This window comes from Myotis brandtii, unplaced genomic scaffold, assembly GCF_000412655.1.
Source record: "Myotis brandtii unplaced genomic scaffold, ASM41265v1 scaffold457, whole genome shotgun sequence".
NCBI classification, from domain to species: Eukaryota; Metazoa; Chordata; class Mammalia; order Chiroptera; family Vespertilionidae; genus Myotis; species Myotis brandtii.
In genome coordinates, this window is record NW_005367475.1 from 239603 (window position 1) to 266411 (window position 26809).

Here is a 26809-nt window from a genome sequence, read left to right on the forward strand (position 1 = left end):
TAAAATATATATAAAAAAAAGAAGAAAATAAACATAATTCATAAACTTATCTAGAAAGAACAACTATTAACTTTAGCTATGTTTTTCTCAATTGCTTTCATATATTATACAGTTAGTCACATTTTTTAGATCCTGCTTATTCCTGAATATTATACCATGATTATTTTTCCCACTTAAAAATATTTGTTGAAAACATAATTTTAATGTTTTATGATATTCTAGCCCATGATTATACTATGATTTATGTAATCACTTCTCTATTGGTCTAGAGCAGGGGTGGGGAATGTCTGGCCCAAAGGCTGTATCATTTGGTCTGGCCCTGCCAAGACAACCACAGGTGGGACTCAAAATTAATAAATCTAGGAACTGTTTCCATAGCAACATAATTTTTAAGTTGATAATTTTGTATGGCCCATAAGTGATTTTATAAATATCCAAATGGCCCTTGGCAGAAAAAAGGTTACCCACCCCTGGCCTAGATTTGTTGATCAAAGGCAACAACACTATGAATGTTTTTTATACATCCTGCCATCTGACTTTCCAGAAAACATATAATAATTTATTTCAAGTAGTAGAGTATTAAAATATCTGCCTCTCTTTAGAAAGTGATAACTTTTTTGTGTCTTTGATAATATTAGATGAAAATTTCAGTTTCAATATGATTGCATATGTACATATGTTTTATTTCTTCTCTCATACTATCTAGGTAGTTTTTTCCTTATTTTGTGTTTTGTGTTATTTCTTTATCAGTAATTTGTGTAACACTGGCTATAATAGTAAAAGTGGAAAAGAATGAGGAAACCTACAAAACAGGTTTTTCAATGAAATTTTCTGGGTTAGGGAAGTCTCAGTGTGTCAAATACATCAGGTAGTCAAAATAAATTTGATCTCTGGTGCTATGTAACATTCTACATTACCCGTGTAGTAATGAGTAAAGACACAGTCCTTGTGCAGGCTGTCCCTATTGAGCAACTGCATTTACAGGAAGGAATTATTGCTTCTTTTAGAATATGGTTGAGTTGTTTCCTTAAAAGGAAAAAAAATGGTTGAAAAATGAAGCCCTATATTATTCTTGTGATATCCAAGTATCTTGGAAGGACATCTTTAGAGCTTACGGTCAAGGCAGTGTCCTTCCAACTTGGCTGCAATCTGAACATAATCCACCTTGAATGCTTTGCCCAGTGGAGGCAACTTCTGCCTTTCTCCCCCTTCTCTCCTCCTCCTCCTCACTGTCCTGCCTTCTTTAAAATATGTGGATCTCAGCAAAGACTATTTAGTCTGATAACAATGAGTGAATAATCATTGCAAAAGGACTAGCCTTGACACATTCTGATTTGTCATGGAACACTTCATTGAGTCAGATGGAGAAGGTCAAGTATCACACCATTAACGATGCATCAAGACGGACTGTCTTTGTTTGGTGTGTCCCAGGAGAGTGAGCAGTGAGCAGATCCAGAAAATGTTGCTTAATGGTGATGGAGGTGGAATGAGAACCCTCTCTGAATTCTTTAAACCTAGTTGAACATGGTTACAGGAGAAGATTTGACGTTGGGTGGTGGGCACACGGTGTAATATACAGCTCTTGTAACATAGAAACCGACACCTGAAACCTGCATGTTCATGTTGACCAATGTCACCCCAATAAACGTAATAAAAAATGAAATAAACCTAGTTGGAAATCAGTGTAAGCCTGTAGTCCTTCAGTCTCTATTAGAGATAACCAGAGGGTCTCAGAGAGGGGAAGCAGAATTCTGTGTTGAGAATAATTACAATTCTCTTTTTGCAAAATCAGGATGGGCTTTTGACCAAGGTCTTTTGGTGACTTCTCATAAGAGAGCAGGTACTTGTGGCATTTTTGTTGAGCATCTTGGCATCTGTTAGACTTTTTAAGATTTCATTCCAGGTAACAGGACTTGTCTTCTAGCCATTGAGTTCATGCAGGTTCTGGAGTGGCTCATGTGTCCAAGATAAGGTGATGTCACCATTCTATTTTTTCCGTCTCAGAAGTAATCTTTTGTGTACAGATGAGGTTTCTTGTTTGTGAGTGGGCAGCTTGAATTTCCTAGGTATTTTTTCCTCTGGACTTTATATACTTAGTGAAAACTACGCAGGAACCTAAGATCCTTCAGGACTTGGTTTGTGTTTTCTCGCTCCCAACCTAGACATCGAGATTTGGAGGCCAATTCTAACTTTGAGACTTAGAGTTTAAATAACACTAAATCATTAAGATTTTGTGATGCCAGAGCATTAGTGTTAGGCCCTTGCAGACTTACATACAAACACATCACCACAGACATGGAACAAGAGATCCCAGAGCCCCTTATGTGAAGGCCTAATTTATCTAGAGAGCTCTGTAAAAGAACTCCAGTTATAAAAGCGAGGCTGTAAGCAATGCCTTGGAATTCAGTCTGCCGGAATGGTAAGGGCTGCTTTGTCTGTGGTGCACCCTGCTCTTCTGTGGGTGATGTTGCCTGTGTAATAAGAGATTGAAGCACCAGTACCACTTCATAGCTTGAGACTGCACGTAGTTATCCAGGCCTAAGAGCTGGAGGTTGGTGTGGGCTCCAACCTCTCCTCCTAACCTACTCACCATGCTTATTTGCCTACCCACTTCTTTTGAGTACACCTTTGGGTGTGCTCCCAATTCTTTCTTCTTGATCCTCACTGCCTCTGTTGAAATCTTTCTCACTCTTTGGTGCAAAAGTCTTCCCACTGGTCTCCCTGCCCACTGCTTCATCTCCCAGTAACCAGGCTGATCATGAGTTTTCCTATTTCAACAACCGCATGATGGTGATGATGGTGGTGGCAACTGTGGCTAACATTTATTGAGTGCTCACTACATGTCAGACAGTATTATAATTTTAATCTTCCTACCAGCCTCCTTATAAAGGATGTCCTGCTAATATCCCCATTATGTAGATGGCGAAAGTTAGGCCCACAGGGACTTTATAAGTTTTTCAGAAGCATACAGCCATACACAGGGGGAGCCAGGTTGAGCCCAAGGACGATGGCCTGCTCTTTAATTGCATATAAGTTCCTTGTGATTTGAGCTGGGGCTCCCTCTCCAGCTACCTTTTCTCCCCAAGTCCTGCAGCCTGCTACTGGGCCTTTGCCTATACTCTTCCCTCTGGAAAACTCTCACCCTGCTCTTGGCCCTCCTGTCTTGGCTTCAGAAACTCCTCTGGCAGGGGTGGGGGCCGGATGGCCCAGTGCATACGAATCACCTAGAACTCTTGGTAAGTGAAGTTTTCCAGGTCTCAACCCAAAGACTGTGATCTAGCAGGCCTGGGGTGGAATCAGGTACCTGATGACAGGTGACTCAGGCGTGCGCACGGTCAGGAGCGCAGCAGTGTTGTGTTCCAGGGTACATTCTTGGCTCACTGCCACAGTCATTTCTATACTTCTGTGTGCCCAGTTCACATGGTGGCAGGACTGTCTTTTATTTTCCATGCTTGTGCCCTTGTCTGGAATATGGTAGGCACTCAGTAAAAAGACTATTGTTTGAATCCTAATATCAGTTTGTTGTTTTCTTTTAAAGGCTGAAAAGAAAGAATGTGATGTCTAAGTAGGTACTATGCAGAGAAAAACAAAAGGTTTGCAAAATAGAATTTCTCTTCTAATTCACAAAGCATTGAGCTTCTTAGAGAGTAATGTTACTGTTCGCACTGAATTGTACTGGATACCAGCCACGGGGACAGTGCGGCTAGTTGCCAAGCGTGAATTCAGGTGAACTTTGTTGTAAGTAAGATGACTAGTTTGAGCATCTCCACCCAGATCCCCAGGAGGCTTCCACACAGTATAAGTAATGAGAAAGCAGGGAAAACTTAGTTTGCTGGGATTAGCGGCACCCAGTCTGTACTACGAGGTAATCGGTGGCAGATCAAATCAGCAATCACAGCAGAAGTGAGTGGTCAGAAGGAGTAACAGAGATGCTCAAATGTCTTACAAGAGAAAAAAGACTAGAATCCCAGTTAGCATGGGTGTCATCAATAGGGCACATGTACTCTGTGTTTGGTGCTGAGCTGGGTGCTAAATTAATACATTATTTTCTTTGATCCTTACAATAACTCTCTGAGTTAGGAGTTGTCATTCCCATTTCATTCAAAGCATTCTGAAGTTAAGAGTGATAAAGTGACTGTCTGAAGGTCACTCAGAGGTTGGTGAAGCTGAGAGTTGAGACTCCAGTGGAAATGGTCAGGGTCTTCTTCCTGCCTGCTTTCCATGCCTGCCTGTTTTGTTTTGTTATAAAAGTATTATGTATTAAAGATTAACAACAACAATCTTACAACAGTGCAAAAGGGAGTCACATGAAAACCAGAGCTCTCTATGCCTGTGTCCTGTATCTATAATAATAGTAGTTGCTGATGAGCTTCTTGTGTGTCTCCCTAAACATTCTGAAGCTTTAGCAGGGGGAAGTCATCGCCAACATAGCTAACCGTTGACCTCAGGACTTGGCTGACCTTTTGCAGCCAAGGTAGGGGATATGTTGAGGATCTGTGAGGTATAGATTCAGGGGCAGAGGGTTCTTCCAGAACTCGGGTGTTTATCCGAGGGCTCATGTGGACTGGTGTGGAAAGTCCCTGGGAACTGAATTCTCCCTTTTACCACCCCTGCAGAGTATCATGTTCAGAAACAAAGGCCATCATGTCTTAAAACAGCATGCACGCATTTGAGAAGAAGCTGGTGGTGAGGTTCACTGACCCTTAGACTTGCCCCAGACACAAAAACACATCATTTTGTTTTTGCTTGTTGCTTAGGTGATATGGTTTTCATACCTAATAGGTAAGCTGATGAGACGCTGATAATATGTGTAGGGAAATATCAGCCTGGTGATGGTCAAGAGTAGTCTGTCATACTCAAAACTGTGGCTCTATGTCAGCCGTGGGCAAACTACGGCCCGCGGGCCGAATCCGACCCGCTTGAAATGAATAAAACTAAAAAAAAAAAAAAGACCGTACCCTTTTATGTAATGATGCTTACTTTGAATTTATATTAGTTCACACAAACACTCCATCCATGCTTTTGTTCCGGCCCTCCGGTCCAGTTTAAGAACCCATTGTGGCCCTCGAGTCAAAAAGTTTGCCCACCCCTGCTCTATGTCCTGATGGAGAAAACCTCTTGGTAGAGGGTAGGGTCTTATTCCTTCTTGCTCCTATATATCTAGGAAGTTCTTTGTTTACCCAGGATGGAGTGGGCTCTAGTTCTTATGAATGACGAGAAACAAGTTCGAATTGTTCTGAGATTCAGTATATTATTTTATTTTATTTTATTAAGTTCTAAAACTCTGTCCAAAAAAAATTTCTGAAATGGAAGCCAAAAATATGAAACAGATTATGGTGGAATGGTAGTTATCCTGAGATAGTTATGTAGAACTGAAGCTCTGTAGTTCGAAAACCATGATTTAGTCCAACCCCCTTATTTGGAGAGATGGAAATGAAGGTTCACAGCACTAAAGTGACATGTCCAAGGTTACACAGCTAGTTATTTGGAGTGTTGACAAGATGATATCTCAATGTGTGGCCTTCCCCAAAGGTAGACACTTAACTCAGGCGTTTGGTTCCTTCTCCTACCACAGATAAGATAAAGAATGTATCATAATAGCAGTCTCATCCAAAATGTCTTCCAACATGGCAGAATACTAGAAGCTTCTGCCTCTAGACATTCCTTCCAGCCAGCCCTCTTGGTAGTCCGAGGTAGTGTGTGAGGCAAGGCTGTGTTCATGCACTCAGGGAGCCAGATTCTGAAGCAAGCATGCTGTATCCCTCCCTTCCCATCTCCCTTACTTACTGATTAACCTGCTTGATGTCTGTCTCATTTTCTCATCTGAAAATTCTGCCAACTTCATAATCTTGCAGTGAGGATCAAATAAGATACGCAAGTAATTACCTCGCGTATGCCAGGCTAGGACTGGATCCTTTGTGGTGACTGGGTGCTGGGACTGTGGTCATGGTGGTGCTGGTGCCAGTTGTGCTGATAGTTGCGGTAGAACTGATTCCTGTTCAGGCTACTCTGACATCTTCCTGCTCATGTTCTAATTCCTGATGTCCTGACCCACATCTCAGCTTTGTGCTCCAGCTTTCACCTTGCTGAAACGGGAAGGTGCAGTCATTTTCACTCAGCTGGGCTAAGTAGGGCTATGCATTGATGTCCATTTATGACCTTTGTTGATTTCACCCTTTTTTGCCCCCCCCCCCTTTTCCCCCAGCTCACTAGCACTTGTGTGTGCTCCTAGCAAAGTCCTTGGAATGTAGTCAATACTCGGTAAATATTTGTCAGTGTGAATGGTACTGTTGTACCATCACCTGAGACCAGTCTGGGCAGCTCCCACCAGCACCACCCTTGAACTTGGGTCTTCCTGCCCTTTAACCAGCCCATCCTAGGCCCTGTGTTCCCACCCCTTGAACTTGTATCCTGCTCCCACACCTTGGTCTTTGGTTCTCTCTTCCAGGAGTTTCTTGGTTGATCTTCCATGTAGACACTCCAGTCCCTACTTGTACTGGATGAGCACGTCAGGACACGCCCAGGCATGCTGTCCTTGTTACAGCTGAGGCCCACTGCCCCAGACGTAGAGACCCCACTCTCACCCCCAAGTGCATGTGGCACTTGCTGTAAACTGTTCAGGGGACACAAAATGAGGTCAATGATTAGTAGAAGAATGTGGATGTTCTATTAAAGGGAATGCTTAGCTCTTTATTGCAGTTATATAATAGGCAGCAATCATGATAGCCGAGGGACATGAAAACACAGTCAGCAGAGTTTATAGAGTTCTCTGTAATGTGGGCTTGTGTGTGTTGTTTTGTGTGTGTGCGCGCATGCACTTGCCTGTGAATGTACCTCCGAGGCATTCTGGGAACTTGTTCTTGAGAAAGAGATATCAGGCCTGGTTCCCTTTTTTTTTTTTTTTTTTTTTTTCTTATAGCAATAGCTTGGTGGCTGGAAATAGAGTATTAGTTTCTATAGCTAAAAAAAATACTCTTTTTAAAAACCTTCTAGAACACTGGTTTTCAACTGTGGTTCCTGGATCCAAGAGCATTGGAATCACTGGGAATTTGTCAGAAATACAAATTCTAGGATCCCACCACAAATCTACTAGATCTTTAGGGGTCTTTGGGGTTGAAGCTCAGCAATCTATATTTTAACTACCCCCTCTCCCAGGCAGTTCTGATCTGCCCAAGTCTAAGAACCACATAGCCACTGACTCCTAAATCATCACCCCAAGACTGATTAGGAAAGTGCTCTTAGGGTCTTTAAACCTGGATTAGATCTATTTCCCGATTCATCTTTATTCTAAGGCTGTAGGTGTCCACAAAAGAAAATGTCGATGTCCCTATTAAAGAAGTGACGTTCTTGAATCAAGCCTTCCTCTAAACCAGAACCTTTAGAATATAACTGAGCAAATTCTGTTGCTTTTTTTTTTAAAGATGTGTTGTAGCTTACATTAAGACGTATTTTATGGATAATAAATACCATAATCAAGGCTATGTATATTTTTTCTCCACTAACTTTTGATTTTTGTTTTTGGGATATTGAGCATAGTCCTGTTACTTCCAAACTTTACATTTTATCACACCTTTCTCTTTCCTTAAAGGATTTCATGGCATATTTGCAAAGTATCAAATAAAAATCTATATATTCTTAAGCATTTAACAATACTCTGTAATCTTTGGAAATGTCCTGAAAGTTGCAAAATAAGTGTTTATAGTCATGGTATAGCCGCTAAAGGATAATTCTCAAATAGAGTAGAAGTAATTTGTCAGCTATAGATAGTTAGATGAGTGACCATGGGAGCCCTTTCTATGATTTTCAGGGTCTCGTGTGTGAAATGAGACCTTGGATCACAAATTCTTATAAAGTGATAGTTTGACTAGATTTGAGCTATCCCAGGTTACCAAAATTAGAAAATGTGAGTGGATTTATCACACCCTTAGTAGATAGATAGTTCACAGTAAGCAATCCTTTCAGTACACTTCTCAATAAAAGTTTTCAATTTCCTAAGGAAGTAATAAAAACTCTGGGATTTGTAGTCAGGAAATCTGAAATTTAATCTAGACTCTACTGAAATCTGTAAATTTAGGCAAATCTCCCTGACTTTCTGGGCCTTAGTTCTTTGTTTTTGAGTTTTTGTTTCTGTTTTAATTGTAAGATGATAGTTGTTGGTTTAGATCAGGGTTGGGAACCTTTTTTCTGCCAAGGGCCATTTGGATATTTATAACATAATTCGTGGGCCATACAAAATTATCAACTTAAAAGTTAGCCTGCTATATTTGGTCAAACAATTAACTCAGCCCTAATGCCTTGGCAGGGCCAAACAAAATTATTTCAAGGGGCTTATACAGCCCTCGGGCCAGACGTCAGGTACCCTATCCCTGGTTTAGATGAACAATTTATTTTCCTTCACTAAAAGAAAAATAATTTGTACATAAATGTGGAAATCAGAATATACTAGTAAATAAGACATGAACTAAATTTTCTAGCTAGATTTTGCTAATCTGAACACATTTTGTATGCTTTTTAATATTTTTTCTTGAAATCTGTTTAGGAAAAAAATGATGGCGGTTTAAATATTTTGAGTTAATAGGGAAGATTATCTTTAAAGTTAGAATCTGAGTTTTGTGATATTTTGCTTCTAAATAGACATCAACTCTCGTTGATAGAAACTTCTTTGTATATTTACTTAGGAGGTATGTTGAAAATGTTATTGCTTAGTTTGTGGAATTTACATAAGCTGGGTTATTAACTGATATTTGCATTTTCATTTAGGTTTTGGCTAATTTAATTTTTTTAATAATTTTTAAATGAAAAGTATAATCTGATTAAAACTTAAATATTTTCTTACAGTGATCCATACGTGAAACTTTCATTGTATGTAGCAGATGAGAATAGAGAACTTGCTTTGGTGCAGACAAAAACAATTAAAAAGGTAGGTGTCCATCCTAATTAAATTTCATTTAAGCCATAATTTAACCCAATTAGATTATGTATTTTGGGTCTGTTGAAGTTTATATTTTAAGATTAAGATGGAAATATTTTTTAAGCATTTTCCAGTATTAAACCTATAAATTCAGTGTTAATCCAAAATATGTTTCTTGCTTTTAGTTAAATGATTGTACAAAACAGTATTCTTAAAATAAGTATTATTACAAGTAGCAATTTTTTCCCAGGAAAAGAATATAGCAAAACAAGATTTGTTCTTGTTGGCTTATTATTTTTCATAAAGAAATTTAAAATAATTTAAAATACATTTAATGAAATAGAGTTGTGTGGGGAATTGGTAGGCACAAAGGGGATGGTTTATCTTGAAACAAGAATTTCCAAAGAAGCAAAATACTTGTTTAGCTACAAGAAAACAAATAAAAAACATTAATAATAAAACTATGTTTATGTGCATATGTTTTACTTTTCTAAATTTCACACATATGATTTCATTAAAGATGTTTTCCTAATTGTATTTTAATTCATCTATCTCCATGGAATATAATGTGAAATATTTGCTCCATATTTAGGACATTTGTTGAAGATGCTTTTTTAAAATCCAAAATGCTGTTATTCTTCATGCTTCGGTGTTATTTACACATTACTATTATTTTTCCCTTGCTACCTTTGGGTAGTTAGATAACACTGTGATAAGCATTTCCTGGAGAGTTTGATGGCTTTTTTAAAAAATGGTAACTCTCCTGCTATTGTGCAGACGCCTGGGCTCCATGACCAGGTCATTTTGTGTAAGAAACAGCAGCTGTAGCGTGCCCTCCACCTGGCATTCGGCCTGGCATTAAAAATGTTTTGATTAGTGGGGAGGATGCCTGCGAAGGACGGAGGCCATTGTTTGCTGTGCTAGGCGCTGTCACTGGTTTGGTTATCAGTGGAGAGGGAGGCCGCCTTGCAGGGAAGGCAAGCCGAAGGCGGAGGGAGCAGAGAACCAGAGCCACCGAGGCGGTGATTTGCGATATTGAAATGTGTTTTCTTGCGAAGGGAGGCCCTCCTCCTCCCTCCGCTCCACGGTAGAGGTGCAGCTGCATGGCTGGGGCTGCTCTGCCTGCTTGGCAGCCAGCCTCCTGGTTAGTATTACTGCGCTGTGTTCGCTGGGGTTTATGAACTGCTTTCATTCTCCTCTCCGCCCGGCCCGGTGCCGGGGTCTTTCATGCTGTTCTGTGGTCTCACGTTGTTGTTGTTTTCTTCCCTTACCTGTCCTTTGCTTCCTCCCCGCTACATTTCTATGAAGCTGGTCCCCAGGGCTGCTGCAGCCCATGGCACGCCTGGGCCTGCCCTGCCTCTCCCTGGCTGCCTGGCACCATCTCCCCTCCCTCCTCCTCTCTTCCATCACCATCCTGTCTCCCATCACCATCCCCGCTCCATTCTTAGCTAAAAATATGAAATCCACTATTTAGGGTTGGATTTACTGTTGAGTTGTGGGTGGGGATAGTGCTGATTTTTAAAAATGCCAGTTCAGTGTTATACAAATTGTGTTTTTTATTTTTTATGTGCATTGTGTTGTTGTTGTTATTATTATTTGCTTCTTCCTGCACTAGTATGTTAAAGGAAATCGGTTAATAAAAGAAAATATTCTGAATGCAGAGTATCTGTAGCCATAGGTGAGGTTGTGATTTCTCAGTCTCAAATTTTTACACATAATTTTAAAGACATGTATTTATTTAAGAGTGTTATGCATGTCCAAAATGCACAAATATATATATATCCTGTGCTTAGGACAAAATATCCTTTCCATGTTCTGTGTGATATATATTTAAATGGATTGATAGGGAGGTGGATGGAGAGAAAGATGGAAGGATAGGGAGAAGAATATTTTTAAACCTGTTATTTGGGGGAAAAATAATTTACTTTAGGTTTATAACTGGCAGATATTTTTTCTTGTTATATGATATGATCATCAATATTGTTCCTAAAGAATGTTCTTCAGATTCGAGTATTTATATAAGTAGTGAGCACTTTCACCTTCCTACCACCTGCTTCACTTCTCTCCAAAACGGATTTTTGTAGCACACAGGTTGAGGGAAGGGAACAAAATTTATCTCCTTCTGGATAGGGTAACTATATCAATTTTAATTTCTTAAAAGATATATTTCTATCTTCATGATGATGGCTTTTTACAGGTCCCCAATGTTATTCCTTCTGATTGATAGCTTGCAATTTATGTTTTTTTTGTCTATAAATTATCTGTGCCCCTCCTAGTTTGGTTTATAGAATAGTCTCAAATAATTGACTAAATGCTTCTTTTTTTGCCATTTTGAGACTTTCTCAGCTCTTTTTTAAATCAGAAAAATGGTTAAGCAAATATGTGGACTGTGTTGTACTAGTAACTGCTAAAGTTTCAAAGACTGTAAAAGGTATTACAAGATACTTTCTCTTCCAGACGCTGAACCCAAAATGGAATGAAGAATTTTATTTTAGAGTAAGTTTTTCATTTTTTTTGGTAACACTTGTTATTGATAACTAGATTGATATATTATCCTAATAGATTCATATTGAATGAAAGCTGTTAAATTTTTATTGTGAAATTTCTTTCAGTATGAGAATCGGTTGGGTAGCCTCCTAATGTGCCCCAAATTTTCAAAGACTGTGACGAGTGGTAACGAAATCTGACTTGTTTTATTTGGAAATGTTTTAGGGAAATAAAAAGAAAGCTATCCAAATATATTTTAGCCTTTCTATTAAAAATTTTCTTTAATAATAAGGCAAAATACCATTAAAACACTAGTTTACTTCTAGAGATATAGGTTATGAATTATTTTAGAGATAGGATAAAACAATAGAGGCAACATGATTAAAAAGAAGCCTACATTTTATCAAGTATGTTCCAGTAATGAAGGAAAATTTTGTAATTCAAATATTTAGTGTGAGTGTATATGTGTAGTATAAAACTACTTCTGGAATTTAAATATCACCGAATTAGGTAAAATTTCCTTAACCTTTTATATTTAACTAGAGGCCTGATGCACAAAATTCGTGCAAGGGTAGGCCTTCCTTCCCTGCCTGCGCACCCACCTTCGCCTGGCACTGCCCTGGTCCGCCGCCACACGCCCCCGGTTCTTCGGAGGCCCCCCTCCGCAACCCCCTACCCCCCTGATAGATCACCCCTCTGGCCAGTGGCCTGGGCCTCCCTCTGTGGGGTGATCGTGGGGCAATGGCGGGGCTCCCTGACCAATCACATCGCACCCGCCTTGGCTGGCTTGGCACCAGTGCCTGTCATAGCGTGGTTGTCCGGAAGGTTGTCCGGATGGTTGTTCTGCTCTTTGATCAATTTGTATATTACGCTTTTATTATTGTAGATACCCAGAAGAGCTATATGTAGAAATGGCTGGATTCTGTGAATTAACAGAGAATACTATTTGTGGTGGTTGCTGGTTTTTTTATACTGAAATTTTGAAAATATTAAACCGCTCAGCTATGTAATAGAAAGAAAAGGTGTATTTTTTCCTCTTCAAAATGAATATATTTTCATTGTATAGCTGTGGTATTAAAAACTACTCTTTACCTTCAGAATTGTTCTAGATGAGACATTTTGATTAGTGTAGGTTCCCAAACAACAATATAATCAGTAGACATTGTAATTGGTCCTAATTTCTTCTTTCAATCACAATAGTATTTTATGGGCTCCAAACTTAGATCACTAGATACATGTGTTCTATTATATTCAGAGCTGAAATATGGCATTGATTTTTTTAATATATATTTTTTTATTGCTTTTAGAGAGGAAGGGAGAGGGAGAAAGAGATAGAAACATCAATGATGAGAGAGAATTATTGACCGGCTGCCTCCTGCACGCCCCGGGGCCCACAACCCAGGCATGTTTCTTGACCAAGAATTGACTTAATGGTTCATAGGTCAATGCTCAACCACTGAGCCACACCAGCCAGGCATGGCATTGATATCCTAATACTTGATGAGATCCTATGTGTAGCCTTGACCAGATATATTTAAAATTACTTCATGAAGAACTGAAAAGCTAATGGGGGCACATTGACGTTATTGGCCTTTAGTAAGCTTTCCACTTGTAAAACTCCAAATTACTTAGACCCCTTTCAGTTTAACACCCTGGCCACATTTATGTAAATGTTAGTACTTCCAAAATTTTTTTCAACTAATCTTGGCTACATATGTAAACTCTTATTTTTCTTGGATTTTTACAAAAAGGCCTTTGTTTTATTCATCTCACAAATTGTATTGCCTGCCTACTGTGTGTTGGCTCCTGCCATGGCCTGTGGGTGCCCTGACCAGCAGCTCAGGCCTTCATAGAGCCTAGACACTAAACCCTCCGTCCGTCTGCTTGTTCCCTCACTAGGCCTCTGAGGGCAGGCCAGGGGGCCACAAGTACAAGTCGTGCTCTCTGCTCTGTATATCAGATGTTATTCCATTCCATTTTCCATCACGAAGCAGCCGAGACTTGTGATAGTAGACATGGTCCCATCTCGGGCTCTACAACATGCAGCCTTTATGAACCTGTAAAAGCTACCTGAGGACTCACCTCCTCTGTAGGTTCCTTGTCGCTTACATAGGAGAGAAAGTCCTCGCTCAAGGGGGCTGTTTCCAGAATTTACATGTGATAGTATAAATGAAAACACCTACCACCATGTCTCACATGTGGCTGGTACTCACGAAATGATACTGGAGTCTGAGTGATGATTCCTGCCATTTGGGGGAGATTTTGGTAGAGAGACAGAAAGAAGCAAAAAGACATTGAAAGCCTAGTAGCTTTGACATTGACCCCGTGTTTGTTGTAAGGGGAGCACATCTTTTTTCTCTTTGTCTCTCTAATTGTTTAAAGCCTGGGCTCTGGAGACAAGCAGGCCAGACCTGGTGGGGGCTCTGGTTGCCTTGCATAGTAGCTGTGGGCCCTTAGGCAAGTTACTACACCCTCATGGTCTCAGCCCCTCATTTGTAAGATTGTGGTGACAGTTAACACATCATAGGTTTTCGGTCAGTATTAAAGGAGATCATGTGTTTTTGATATTTAATGAGAAGATCGTGCCTGGAAAATAAGCACTATGTAGTGAATGGCTTTTTTTACTATTTTGTCATTATTTTAATTATTGCTATTATATTATTGTTGTTGTTTTGATTAGGCCTAAGAGCTACCCTCAGGCATAGACCTTGTGAAGATGTAGCCTTGGTCTAAAGCAGCAATTTTCAACCAGTGTGCCGTAAGAATTTTTCAAACCTGCAATACCTATTTAGTCAGAAGCACTGACTTCTTTTCCCTTAGATTGTCAAATAAAAAAATGACAGCAGCCAGCACAACAATAGCCATCTGGAGTGAATCAAAATTATACCTTTTTTGGGTCACATCAGCAAAAAGTATATTTTTTTGGTGTGCCAAAGAATTTTAGTTGAAAATTGCTGGTCCAGAAACATGAGCGTACCTTTTGTAGAGGAGTTTGAAAAACGCTTTAAAACTATTCAGAATTATCCTTTCTAATGTTAGAAAAGCAGCTAAAAGCATTTTCTTCTAATATACCTCAGTATTGGGCACAGAACAATATAGAAATAAACAGATGACTTGATTTAGTAGATATAGGATTTTCAGAAGAAGACACTTGTTAAGATTACACATTTGATTTGGGTACATTATAAGCATTCCATTCTTTATCTCTTATTTCATCCTTTCAATTGTTTCTGCCCATTCTGAAGTACCATTTATGTCTCTATAGGTAAATCCATCTAATCACAGACTCCTCTTTGAAGTATTTGATGAGAACAGATTGGTAAGTGGGTCTCAGTTTTTATTTTTGCTTCATTTTTAAAAAAAATTTAGTTTTACAGCTGCTGCTTTAAAAACTGTGTTTATGTTGTACTTCTGACAGTATATATGCCTCTAACCCATGGCTTTATTTTTGTTCCATTACAAACTCATGGTTCTAACAAATATTTTCGTATGGCTAGGACAGAAATTTTATTTGTATATGCAAATGTTTTTATCATACTTAATATTAGTGAAAGTCACACTGATGATATATCAAACCATATGCTTACTTACACTCTGTTGGGAATACAGAATGATGGGCAAATCTGGAAAGAGGCCATCGCTCATATAAATAAACCTTTCAGGGATTTAAAATATGAGCCAGACCGCACTACTGTCACCTATCCAATCGTGAATCTATTGTGACCCTCCTTGGGGAAACCCAAATCTAATTAACAGTAGAGAGCAAAAAGTGAATCTATATTTAGCAGGTAAAATTAAGCTGTATTTTAAAAGTGGTACTTTCTCAAGGGAAATTAGTAGAAAGTATCTTTAAAGAACTAAAGATATGCCTGAGGCATGAGACTGATAACAAACTAACATTTTATATAGAGATTGATAGATAGGTAAGATACAGTTATAGTATATATCTATAAACGTGTGTGTGTGATAAAATTAAGATTTCATTTTAGAAATGGAATTTCAGAAGCAAATCTGGCTTGAAGCATTTTGCCCGTTACCTAATTAGAATGTAAACATTGAGTACCTGTGAGTCAACTGTTCCAACTATGAAAATGAACTTTCAGTTATGTGCTAGCGCTTTAAAAAATATTTTTTTTTATTGCTTTCAAAGATGGAGAGGGAGAGAGATATAGAAATATCAATGATGAGAGAGAATCATTGATCAGCTGCCTCCTGCATACCCCTTGCTGGGGACTGAGCCCACAACCCGGGCATGTGCCCTGACTGGGAATCGAACCGCAACCTCCTGGTTCATGGGTCGACGCTCAACCATTGAGCCACACCGGCCCAGCCATGTGCCAGCTTTTAAGGTACTCTCAGAAGAGGTATTATAATTCAGTGTAGTCAGTTGTCACTCAAATTTACTTTCCCTGAAACTTACGTTTTTTGTTTTGTTTTGTTTTGTTTGGGGCTTGTTAAAATGAATATTCTTATGAAGCGTTCCTGATGTAGAATTCAACTGAATAAATTTATTGAGCCACACCGGCCCGGCCATGTGCCAGCTTTTAAGGTACTCTCAGAAGACGTATTATAATTCAGTGTAGTCAGTTGTCACTCAAATTTACTTTCCCTGAAACTTACGTTTTTTGTTTTGTTTTGTTTTGTTGGGGGCTTGTTAAAATGAATATTCTTATGAAGCGTTCCTGATGTAGAATTCAACTGAATAAATTTTTAAATAGCTTGAGATTAGAATATTTGGTCTGGAGAAGCCTTATAACACAACTGGCTTACCTCCCTGACCTTGCCATTGAGAGAGGTGAGGTCTAGAGCCCGGGCATGATTTAGACACGGCAGTCGGCAGTGCCCTGGTGGAAACTGCTGTCCCCTTGTCTCAGGCCAGTGGTGGCAAATAACCAGGCTCCTCACCCCGATTATAGAATTTGGTTGTGTGTCTAATCTATGCTTGCTGTTATTTTCCAAATTAGAGAACCAACATATTCTGGCCTACCCTCATGATATCTTTTCTATTAAAAATGTATTTAGGTTATTGGTGGCTTTGCATGGAACTCAGCCTTATTTTTACCTTGGGTGATAATTAGTTGTACTACATAACTAAATCAGTTTTGCTGTGTGTCTGAAGTTATTTTCTTTTTAAATTGAATGGGAGAGTCTGCTGAGGGTGGAGGTCTTAGAACCCCCTCTCTCATCCAGCAAAGACTGTGAGTTAGGCAGTGCTCAGCAAAATGACAGTTGTCCCTGGAGTCACAGATGCATACTCATTTATTGAGTATAATAACACTTCTTTAAGGTGAAGGCAGGGTCAAATTTGAGGAAAAATTGCCTGTCAGATGTGTTTAATTCATGACTTAATTTTCTTTATTAAGAGAAATTTACTTTAACAAATTTGTTTCTCATTCCCATTATCTAACACAATGACTTGTTGAGATGACCTTGCCATGGGGCCCAAATATACTTCCAAACCCTTAAGTGCTTTGAATGCAGAGCTCTAAGAAATCCTGTGTGAATACAAACTTTATCTGAAAAACTATTTGATTATATTAATACCTAGTTTTGCCCCAGGCCAACTGTAGTGTTGTCACTGCTGGTGTTTTTCTCTTTGGCCATTAATCTAGCTAAGAGAATACATGACTATGGTGGTACTAGGCAGTTTTTTTTTATGATTGTTTGTTTTAGATTTTTATTGATTTCAGAGAGGAAGGGAGAGGGAGAGAGAGAAACACCAGTGATGAGAGAGAATCATCGACCGGCTTCCTCCCACATGCCCCACACTAGGGAATCAAGCCCACAACCATGTGCCCTTGACCGGAATCGAACCCAGGACCCTTCAGTCCACAGGCTGACGCTCTAGCCACTGAGCCAAACCAGCTAGGGCAGAACTTGGCAGTTTTAGCACTAAACAAACTAGCTTCCATTTCTCTCATAGAGATCATTTCTAGCGTTTAAAACACATGCCTTTAGAAAACAGGTTTGCATGTATGTAAACACAGGTTTAATCCCTCATACCCTCATCTCCAGAGCTGTTGACAAAATCATGCTTTGCGGATTTTAAAATAAACTTTTTTTCACTTTTTGCAGCTTGGTATTTTCCCCTCCTATTTTTTTTATACTCCTTCCTAAATAAACCTCTTTGTTAAATAACCAATGTTTCTGGATCATGGAAAATAGTTCATTTAAAACACCCAGAATATATCCAAGTTTACAAATCTGATGACAGTTTTTTTAATGTGGACCTTTAGTTTTCTTTTTTAGCTCCTTTTTGGCCCTTTGCAGAAATAGCAAGATTCCATGCTAGTATCCCAACCATGTTAATATTGCTGACTTCTCACTGGAAAAGTTGGCTCTGGGCAGCTTTTTTTCTGTATGGTATTTAAGTTAACTTACTACGAAAAGCACATGTTCTCCCTTCTTCAATTTTCCTTCCTTTTGTTGAGGGGGGCGGGTAGTTGTTTTTTCCCCTTATCTGGCATATGAGAGAAATGTTTTCTCCAGCTGGGTCCCTTTTCTCTGGTACTTCCCTCTCTGACAGTATATCGTGTGAGAGTTACACACACACACAACACACACACACACACACACCCTCCCTTCTAACTGAAAAGGGTTATAGTAACAGGAGGCGGACCACTAACTGGCAGTGTGAATATTTGTGCCCCTTGCCCTTAGCTATTTTGTGACTTGTAGATCACGGTCTAATTATTTAGCATTAAAGGGACACTAATTCTGTGGGGTGTGTAACTGTATTTATAGTACCTTTTATTAGTTTGCATTCCATGCGGGTAGTGTGGTGATATCATAAATAACAGGAACATAACCTCCGAGGCTTGTGAAAGGGTTTTCCTAGAGCCAAGGCATTTTTGCTGTTCGTCATTCGGTCCTGCGGGGAGGTGGGGAAGTGCCGTGTGTGCTGGTGTTTTCAGTGCCAGGTCTCGCGTGGTTAGAGCGCCCAGTGCCTGCTGCGTTCGGAAAGAACTGTCCTGTGAGTGTGATGCGGGTAGATTTATAGCCGCGTGGCTCGGAGTGTGTCTGCTGCCCCAGTCAGCTGTGAGAGCTCCCTGCTGGGGCCACTCCTGTCTGATGGAAAAAAGCAGCAGCTGGGAAGGTGGTGTTTCAGGCTCTTGCTGTTTAAAAAAAAAGAGAGAGAGCGAGAGGGAGAAAACTCCACTAAGTCCACAGGCTGGCATTGGAGGGGGAGACGGCGGTCATGTGGTTCTGGCCATCCTACCCTCTGTCACAGTGTGGATGAGAGCTTTTTGCTCTTATCCAATCATGCCTGGAATGCTGCTTGCCACTTGGGTTATTTCTGCTATCTGTCGCTCTTGGTGCCGCAGTGCTAAAGGTTTGGCAGATGGGACGCTTTTTCTTGGAGTTTGTGTCTTCGGTTTTTGACTTCTGGCAGTGCCGGGCGTGTTGTGGCCGCTCGTCCTCTCCCTCCCTGCCCCCCTGGGCACCATGGCCCATCGGCTTCGGTTTCATTTTGGCTCCAGTCGCAGCAACACAGCCCCTGAATCAGAGATCCTCGACCAGGAGAGAGAAGACGACTTTCTCATGACATTCCACACCCTGCCGCGGAGGAGCGGCCCTCACCCCTGCGCCCACCGCGCGGAGGACGGAGGCCTGCAGGAAGCGGTGGGCGCGCTCAAGCGCAGCACGTCCATGTTCATCCCGCAGCTCCTGAGCCCCATGGACGCGCGGCCCACGCGCAGCTCGTCCATGCAGATCTCGCTGCAGCGCAAAGCGGCCGACGGGGCCCCGGACACGTGCGGGCCACCCGAGGGTCTAGACTGCGACGCAGGGTCGGTGTCTCTGGGCCGCTGTACGGAGCCCCCCAAGTCCCAGACCCCGGAGAACTCTCCACCCAGGGCCACCAGGGGTTTAGGCCCCCAAGTGAACGGCATGTGTGGCCACCTAGCACGGAGTCCTGTCCCTGCGGATGGCCGTGAGGAGGCCGAGCCTCGGGGACCCAAGGGTGGCGGGCTCCGGATCCAGCACCGAGCCTCCAGCGCCGACATGCGCCAGGTGAGGCTGACGCAGCCCTTCGGGGCCGATGGACTGTGCAGCTCTTCAACTCCGGAGCCCAGGCGCTGGTCCCTGCAGCACGTACCAGATGCTTCTGGAAGTTCTGGGAAGCGGTGCTTTGTCTTCCAGCTGCAGCAGCCGCCTCCAGGCACACCTGGTGTGGGTGGTGACTTCAACTTTGGGTTCACGGGCACGAAGGGGGACAGGTTGGTGCGGTACCCCCGTATCCGGCTTGAGAGGAGCACCTCGTACCCCACACAGCCCCGAGCAGAGCACAACAGCCCCATGGAAGATCGGGGCCACTTGGGACACCCGGAGACGCCGCCTCGGGGCCGCAGGATGGCTCCCGAAATCCACAGGACGAATTCCGTGGAAAGGACGCCACAGGGTCAGGGCTGCACGTTTAAGATCAGGCAAGACCAAAATGCAGGGCAGCAGCATTTCAGAATTCTTGTGACTCGCGGACCCGAGGAATCTCATGAGGATCCCAAGGAGAGTACAGACACCAGCTCTGGCTCCACCTTGGCTGGAGCACCGGTAAGTTAGCTTGTGTTTCCATGTGAGGGACGTAAAGGACTAATTCAAGCCCAGAAAGCTTACTCCGCAGCGCAATTAAAATAAACTTCATACTATTCCCTCCGGGAGTTTCCCAGCTTGGGGCAGTGTAACTGAAGTTGGGCCGACTTGTGGGAGCTGCTTTGTGCTCCGGTGTTTGGTAGAGGTCCATGAAACTTGTTAGCATTTCAAAAAATACCTTTTCTTTATGTCCTCAACCTCCAACAACTCAGTTTTGAAAATCCAACCCCCCCCCCATTTCCCCTTATGCATAAAAGCATTTAAAAATTTATTACTTTAATCTGCCAGGCCCCAACACGTTGATGTTGGAAGTGCATTTAAAAGCTGCCTGCAAATATAGCCTGACAGCACTTCTCTTTTACAGTAGTTCTAATACAGGCAAGAGAATATCACCCAAAACTAAAGTGTATGTAAAATGTGAGCAAATTCTTCCTGATGGCATTTTTGCTGTAGAGGGTTGGCACTAGCTATTAGCATTTATCCTCTTTATTTGGGTCCCATGAGTACTGAACAAGAGGGGGACAGTAAGAAATGTATTTTTGAACCAGATGGGCTGTTGGGTCTCAGCTAGGTGAAACTGACTGGGGACTGGTTAATGGTCAGATTGCATGGCCTGCAACTTAACACTGCCTGCTCTAGTGTCTAAGCTGGGGTGCTGTACATAGAATAGGAAGTGTTCTGTCTCCAGCTGTGGAAACAGATGCTCTAGAACAGATTTTGGCCTTTATTGCTCTTATGTTCTTGCTTGCTCCTTTTCAGTGAAATGGAGTACAGAAAAACAGCTGCTAACCCCACTAGGCAAATGATGACTCTGCAGCTTTCATAGTTTATAATAGGATGAAAAGTTTTATCGGTGAGCTTTCTTTTACTAGTAATAATTAGTTTAGCTGTTACATGTTTTTTTAAGAGAACAAACTCCTTATATTTTGAATTGGAATTTCCCCCTTGAATTTCATGTGATTACTGGTTTGAAGATATGATTATGAAATATCTGGAGGACTTTGTGTGAGTTTCTACTGTGAATTGTGACTTTTCAAAGTGGATGACTGAGTATTACTGTAGAATGGAATCATCTTTTATGCTTTAAGTTGAGAAATATTTTTGGCCATTCAAGTGAACTTTATCACTGCTCTATCATTGGTATTCACCACTTTGAAAAGGTTATCAGATGCTAAATACAAATATTATCTTTTTCTTGGTATTATGTAACTGTTTCTTCTTATCTCTTCCATATAGCCCTTTTATTATCTCTAACCCCTTTGTTAGGCAATGTTGAAGTGCTTTTTCTTGGTCTGGACCGATACCATTTTTATACAATGGTTCAGATGTCAATAGAATTTTGATATTAGAATAGCCTTTAACCTTCACCCATCATGGCAGGGAGAGGCTTTGTTGGGCAGCACAGTTCCAAACACAGGAAAATTGACAAGCAAAATGCATTTTCTAAAGTTTTGATAACTGTTCAAATATATTACCAAAGTCTTAAAATTATTTTTGCAGTTAGATATCAAGGAGAAATGGATTTATATAATTAAAGTCTCATTTGCCTTGAAGTTTCTAATGTAATTACAACATAAATAGAAAATAGTAAAAATTATGTATACCTTACATAGAAGGGCTGTCGCAACTTGCTTGGGAGGACTATTATAGTGGAAAACGAATTTCTTCGCATTTGGGAATTTAAGTTCTAGAATCAAGAGCTCTTTCTGGAGAATACATTCTGTCCAGCACATGGTAGTTTTCATTTTCAAGGTGTATTTTTGTACACATACATACCTTTGTAAATGGTTGGTACAAAGCTGGTTTTCTTTTAAGCCAAAACGTTTTCCTTTAAGAAGCAAAAACAAACCTCCTCTCATAATGAAACTGCCTGCTCCATTCAACACTTTGTACGTGTTTCATACGGGCAGGGGTGTGAAGTGGAGGCAGCAGCTGCCATGGCCTTATTTATCTTGAGGGAAAACATTCACTGGGGCGTCTATGGTCTGGCTGCCAGCAAGCTTTTTTGATGTTTCAAATATCTGCTGCTTTGGCCAGAAGGGCATTCCATGATTAGTTTACATGAAAAATTAACTAAACTCTATTGCAGTCTGGTTTTTGAATGATGTCAGAAATCTTGTTTGGGAAAATCACTCAGGACTTCTTTGACGAAAGTACTCGTATTTCATAATCTATGCCTTAGACCTTTTTCCAAGGTTAACTTTTTGAGTGCTTTTCTCAGTTTGTGCCTCCAAACATTCTGTCATGAAAAAATCTAAAATGCAACATGACTCCAAAAAATGTTAACCAGCTAGATTCCTAGAAAAAAAATACATGGGAACAAACCCCTGTTGCCGACAGATTTTCCACTCGGTCCGACACTCCCAGTAAAATAGAATTGGTTCTTACAGTCATCAGTTACAGTAATGAAGAAGCCTGCGAACTTTCATTCAGTTTGTGGCATTATTAGTAGTCAGTTATTTTCTGAAAGAGGTTTTTAAGTTATTTGGTCTCATTATGAGCTTCTTGACTACATTAGAGTTATTCCAAGGAAGTTGAATCACTGTTTACCAGCATTTATGCCCCCTTCAACACAGTTTCATGCGTAATAACTTGTGAAGCTCTGCATTTTACGAGCTTCGGGAGCCAGTATGAATCTCATTATTGTAATAAGTGTTTAAGGCCCACTGTGTATGAACTTTACACTAGGTACTTGGAAAGTTTCAGACTCTCAGTTTCTTGCTGACACAGAGTTCGTAATGTAAACAGAGGGAGGAGAGCCCATGGAAGGCAAAGACGCATTCTAACATCCACCACGTCTATTAATAGGGGAAGGGAGTGTTCCTCCTTTACTTCCTCTGTGCTTTTCCCTGTGCCCCCTCAATGCACATACACTTCATAGAAGTAGTGTACGTGTACTATCTTTTGTGATTAAAAATTCATTTTACTGAACACAAAGGAATATGCCAAACTGTTTTTATTTGGGAGGAATTTTAGTTTGACTCTCTTAGAAAAGGGTGATTTTACTATGCAGAAGAATTTTGACGGTATTGGTATCTCTCTTTTACCCTAAAAAATAATTCTATGAATATACATCTAAACCACCTTTTACTGAAAAACACCACATTGTAATGGATAAGAGAAAAGCTAGTACTCCTTTCACTGAGTCAGTTTCTGATTGGATTCTGTAAAGTTTTTCCCCCTTCCATATAGTAGTACTTTCTCTTGCTGTGGTCATATATGAGAATGCCCCAAAATTATGTAACAAAATTTTATAGCTATTTTCAGGGGTGTACCGAAACATGTAGACAGTGCACAGAGTTAACACTGATGTGTGTTTTCACACCCAGACACAGGACTTGTAGTGAGAGCTCAGGTTTCTGTAGCAGTCAGCATTTGAAAAGTGCCTTCATTTACTTCATTAGTCTATATAATTATCCATTGCAGAAGCATCCTCTCACTCAGCCTTCCCAACAACCTTGTAAAATAGCCCCTTTCCTGTTCCAGGCGAAGGTATGTGATATTGTCATTAGTTATAACTAATACTAGAGGCCCGTTGCACGAAGAGATTCGTGCAATAGGCCTTCCCTTCCCCTGGTTGCCGGCACCGGTTTTCCTCCAGCACCCAGAACCCAGGCCTTCGCTCTGGACCGAGCCTTCAGTCTTGGCTCCGCAGCTTCCCCCATACGTATGCAAATTAACTGCCATCTTTGTTGGGTTAATTTGCATATGCTCCTGATTGTCTGGTGAGCATAGCGGAGGGACGGTTAATTTACATGTTTGTCTATTATTAGGTAAGATACTATCATATCACTTTATGTATAATGGGAATTTTAACACTATATCTTTGCACAATTAAAAAGCTCGTGTAATCCCCCCTCCCCCCCAAAATGGAGTTTAATGCTTCCTGTGATGGGACATTTTTGTTGAAAATTTTGGAAGTGGTAACTCCACCTGGTGCCTTGCAGCCTAATGGAGAGAAGGAAGCATCTTTGGAGATCCACAGAGCTGGTTTGGCAGTTGACTGACGTGTCCTGGGGTAGTTAGGTGCCCTCTCTGAGTATACTGCCTTATAACTGAAAAATTAGCATAGAAATGTCCATCTCATAGGTTTACAGTGAGATTTAAATGTGTAGTGTATGTGGACGTACCTGATTGGTGTTCATGCTGGTTTTTTCCTTCTTAACCAAATATCTGTAATATTTAAATCTTTCTCCGAGGAAGATAATGAGGTTAATTGTGAACAACCAATTTTTGATCAGCATGGCATTAGACACAGGGCAACATGAATTTGAGGCCTATCTGGAAATGTTTGCTTTAATAACTAGCCGTGATGTCCAATGTCGTCTCATTGGTACTGAGTATTTGTCTGTTGGATAATCAGCACCACAGAGCCCTAACACTGCTCTGTGATGACGCAACCTCCCCCCAAAAACTCGAATTAATTCATGAGCTATGCATTGTAGAAAAGGATCTTCACTTGTATTTGCTGTATCGAGTTTTGAAACTGAAACGTTTACTTCCGGTGGTGTATCTGACATGCTATAATTTTACCATGTAATTTGCTATAATGTTTCCAGTGATTAAGTTTACTTTTACTTCTTATAGGCTGAGGTTTCATCAATCTAATGTTACCTGTATAAAATTTCCTCCCTGTATAATTTACGAATGAGGGCAGAATTTGGGAAGAGCCCTTATTAGATACTGCCTTTTAGAAGATTTTCATAAATGCCGCAGCCGCTTCACTTGACTAAGCCCAGAGGCCAGAGTTCCTAAGCATTGAAATAAATCTATAATTTTGTAATTCATGTTAATACAAAAATTGTTATCTGTACATGAAAGTTCACAAAACCAGAAGAAGTTTAGTCCATGTTAGAATTTAATAAATATTGGGTTTCTTTGTAGAATTCATGGTTTAAAGCTAATTGAGACTAATCTAAGTGGTAATCTATTTGTGTAACTTGAAATAACCAAGCAGATTTTTAAACTAAAAATAATTAACTGCATATTATTACTGCTGAGATAGATTACTGTCCTAAATACATTGAACTTTTTAAAACTCTTAATGATACTTCCAAGACATTTGCAATAATGAGGGAAAATCAGGAAATTCATGGATGGTGTTGAAACTGGATCCTAATGCACAAATACAATATTGAAGTTTCCACTGTAAATGCCAGAAGAGGCTTGGGAAACCAATCCAGAATTGGCTAGCGATTCTTCAGAGGTTTAGTATCCTGTCTGCGATCATTCAGGCCCCTTCATTCACACCAGGCAGCATAATATTCCATGTCCTGCATTAGAGAGACCGACTAGACCAGCTGTGGGCAAACTACGGCCCGCGGGCCGGATCCGGCCAGTTTGAAATGAATAAAACTAAAAAAAAAAAAAGACCGTACCCTTTTATGTAATGATGTTTACTTTGAATTTATATTACTTCACACAAACACTCCATCCATGCTTTTGTTCCGGCCCTCCGGTCCAGTTTAAGAACCCATTGTGGCCCTCGAGTCAAAAAGTTTGCCCACCCCTGGACTAGACAGTCCACCTGCAGTGTACACCCAGCTCCAGTTTAAAGATTTAAAAGGTCTAAAGGGATAGAATGTTGAAAATATTTGCTAAGATATTTCGTATTGTAAGAGGTCTGTGATTATTTTTCCTGGGCCTTTTAGAAATAATCCTGACTCAGTAAGCATAAGGATGTATAATGACCTCAGTGGAGTTTCCTCTTTAATCTCTTGTTTATCATTCCACTGTGGCTTACTTGGGTGATCCAGGATACAAAGGAATATAAAAAAATAATAAGTGAGACAGGTGCTCTGACATGAGTGGGCCTCAGTAAATCTTGGATGGCGCTCCTGATTCGTGCTGTCCTGAAGAGACACGTTGGTGGTCTCCAGGCATCACCACGTTTTCACAGGAAGCTGAGCTTTCAGGATGGAGGATGGCGTAGATTGAATTTCAAGAAGCCTGCTTATTATACCCTGGTCATTTTAGAACCATGGACCGTTCTTACACTTTTGAATAAAGTGCTTCATGTGAAGGGAAAGGTCATGAAATGAAATGAAATGATCATAAATTGAGTTGGAAAGGGCCCTCTTTTCTCTAGTTTGACTGTTGTTGCTACACTTAGTGATCAAATACTTTGTCAGTTCCTTTAAGTGCCTGCCCTGACTGCCTATTCTTTGAAACCATCCTGTGTATATTAAGTGTTGTGCCATATACTACTGAGTAAGCACAAAGTGAGGAAGTTCCTCCAGGAAGGGAGAGATTAGAGTTACCCCTAGGAAATTGGCCTCTCACAGGTCCTCGGAATTCACACAGCCTTCCTTTGTGACTTAGTTTTTATAGTTCAGGGACAGTCAAGGGGCTTTTAGCTCCCCAATAACGTTCAACCTATAATCTCTCATTATGCTGTTTACCTCTTTTGGGAGTGGGGGGCTGAGATGGGGTAGGGACCTTACTAGGCGTATTAAGTATTTGATGATACAAATAGTTGGATAGATTTGCAGTTCTTTTCCTGTGGCCCACATCTATCATAACTCTTCATTTTCTTGGGAGACTTTTTATAGCTTAATAATAAACCATACTTCTTGAGAATCTTTTTTTTTTTAACATTCTTTTAAAATACATGACTAGATAGTTAACTCTCAAAGGAGGGAAAAAAGCTGCTTTGGTCCAGATTTTAAAAATTGAGTTGAACAAGAAAAGTTGAGCTGGAGCAGAAGTATTGAAATGTGTGATTAAGCCCCAACCAAAACACATAGTACCTTTTCAAAGCAAGGAGTGTTTCAGGGCAGGAGGTCAGAGCTAACCACTCCCAGTAATTTCCTGAAGAAGTTA

The 26809-nt window shown here is 40.6% G+C and overlaps 1 protein-coding gene across 13 annotated transcripts in view; it reads left to right on the top strand.

Moving 5' to 3' along the window:
• NEDD4L (neural precursor cell expressed, developmentally down-regulated 4-like, E3 ubiquitin protein ligase) overlaps positions 1–26809 on the top strand; it is a 226330-nt gene that overhangs the window by 90969 nt on the left and 108552 nt on the right. For 7 of the 13 annotated variants that reach the window (XM_014546927.1, XM_005875279.2, XM_005875282.2 and 4 more), the window contains 3 exons: positions 8839–8920; positions 11369–11407; positions 14664–14717. Coding sequence is in view for 8 of the 13 variants with exons in the window: in XM_005875279.2 (XP_005875341.2) it covers positions 8839–8920; positions 11369–11407; positions 14664–14717 (175 nt within the window). In the remaining 5 variants the exon portion in view is untranslated. Of the gene's footprint in view, positions 1–8838; positions 8921–9983; positions 10056–11368; positions 11408–14663; positions 14718–19584; positions 19949–26809 lie in introns of those variants that run through there. The other 6 variants (XM_005875274.2, XM_005875276.2, XM_005875283.2 and 3 more) reach the window with 5 other exon arrangements.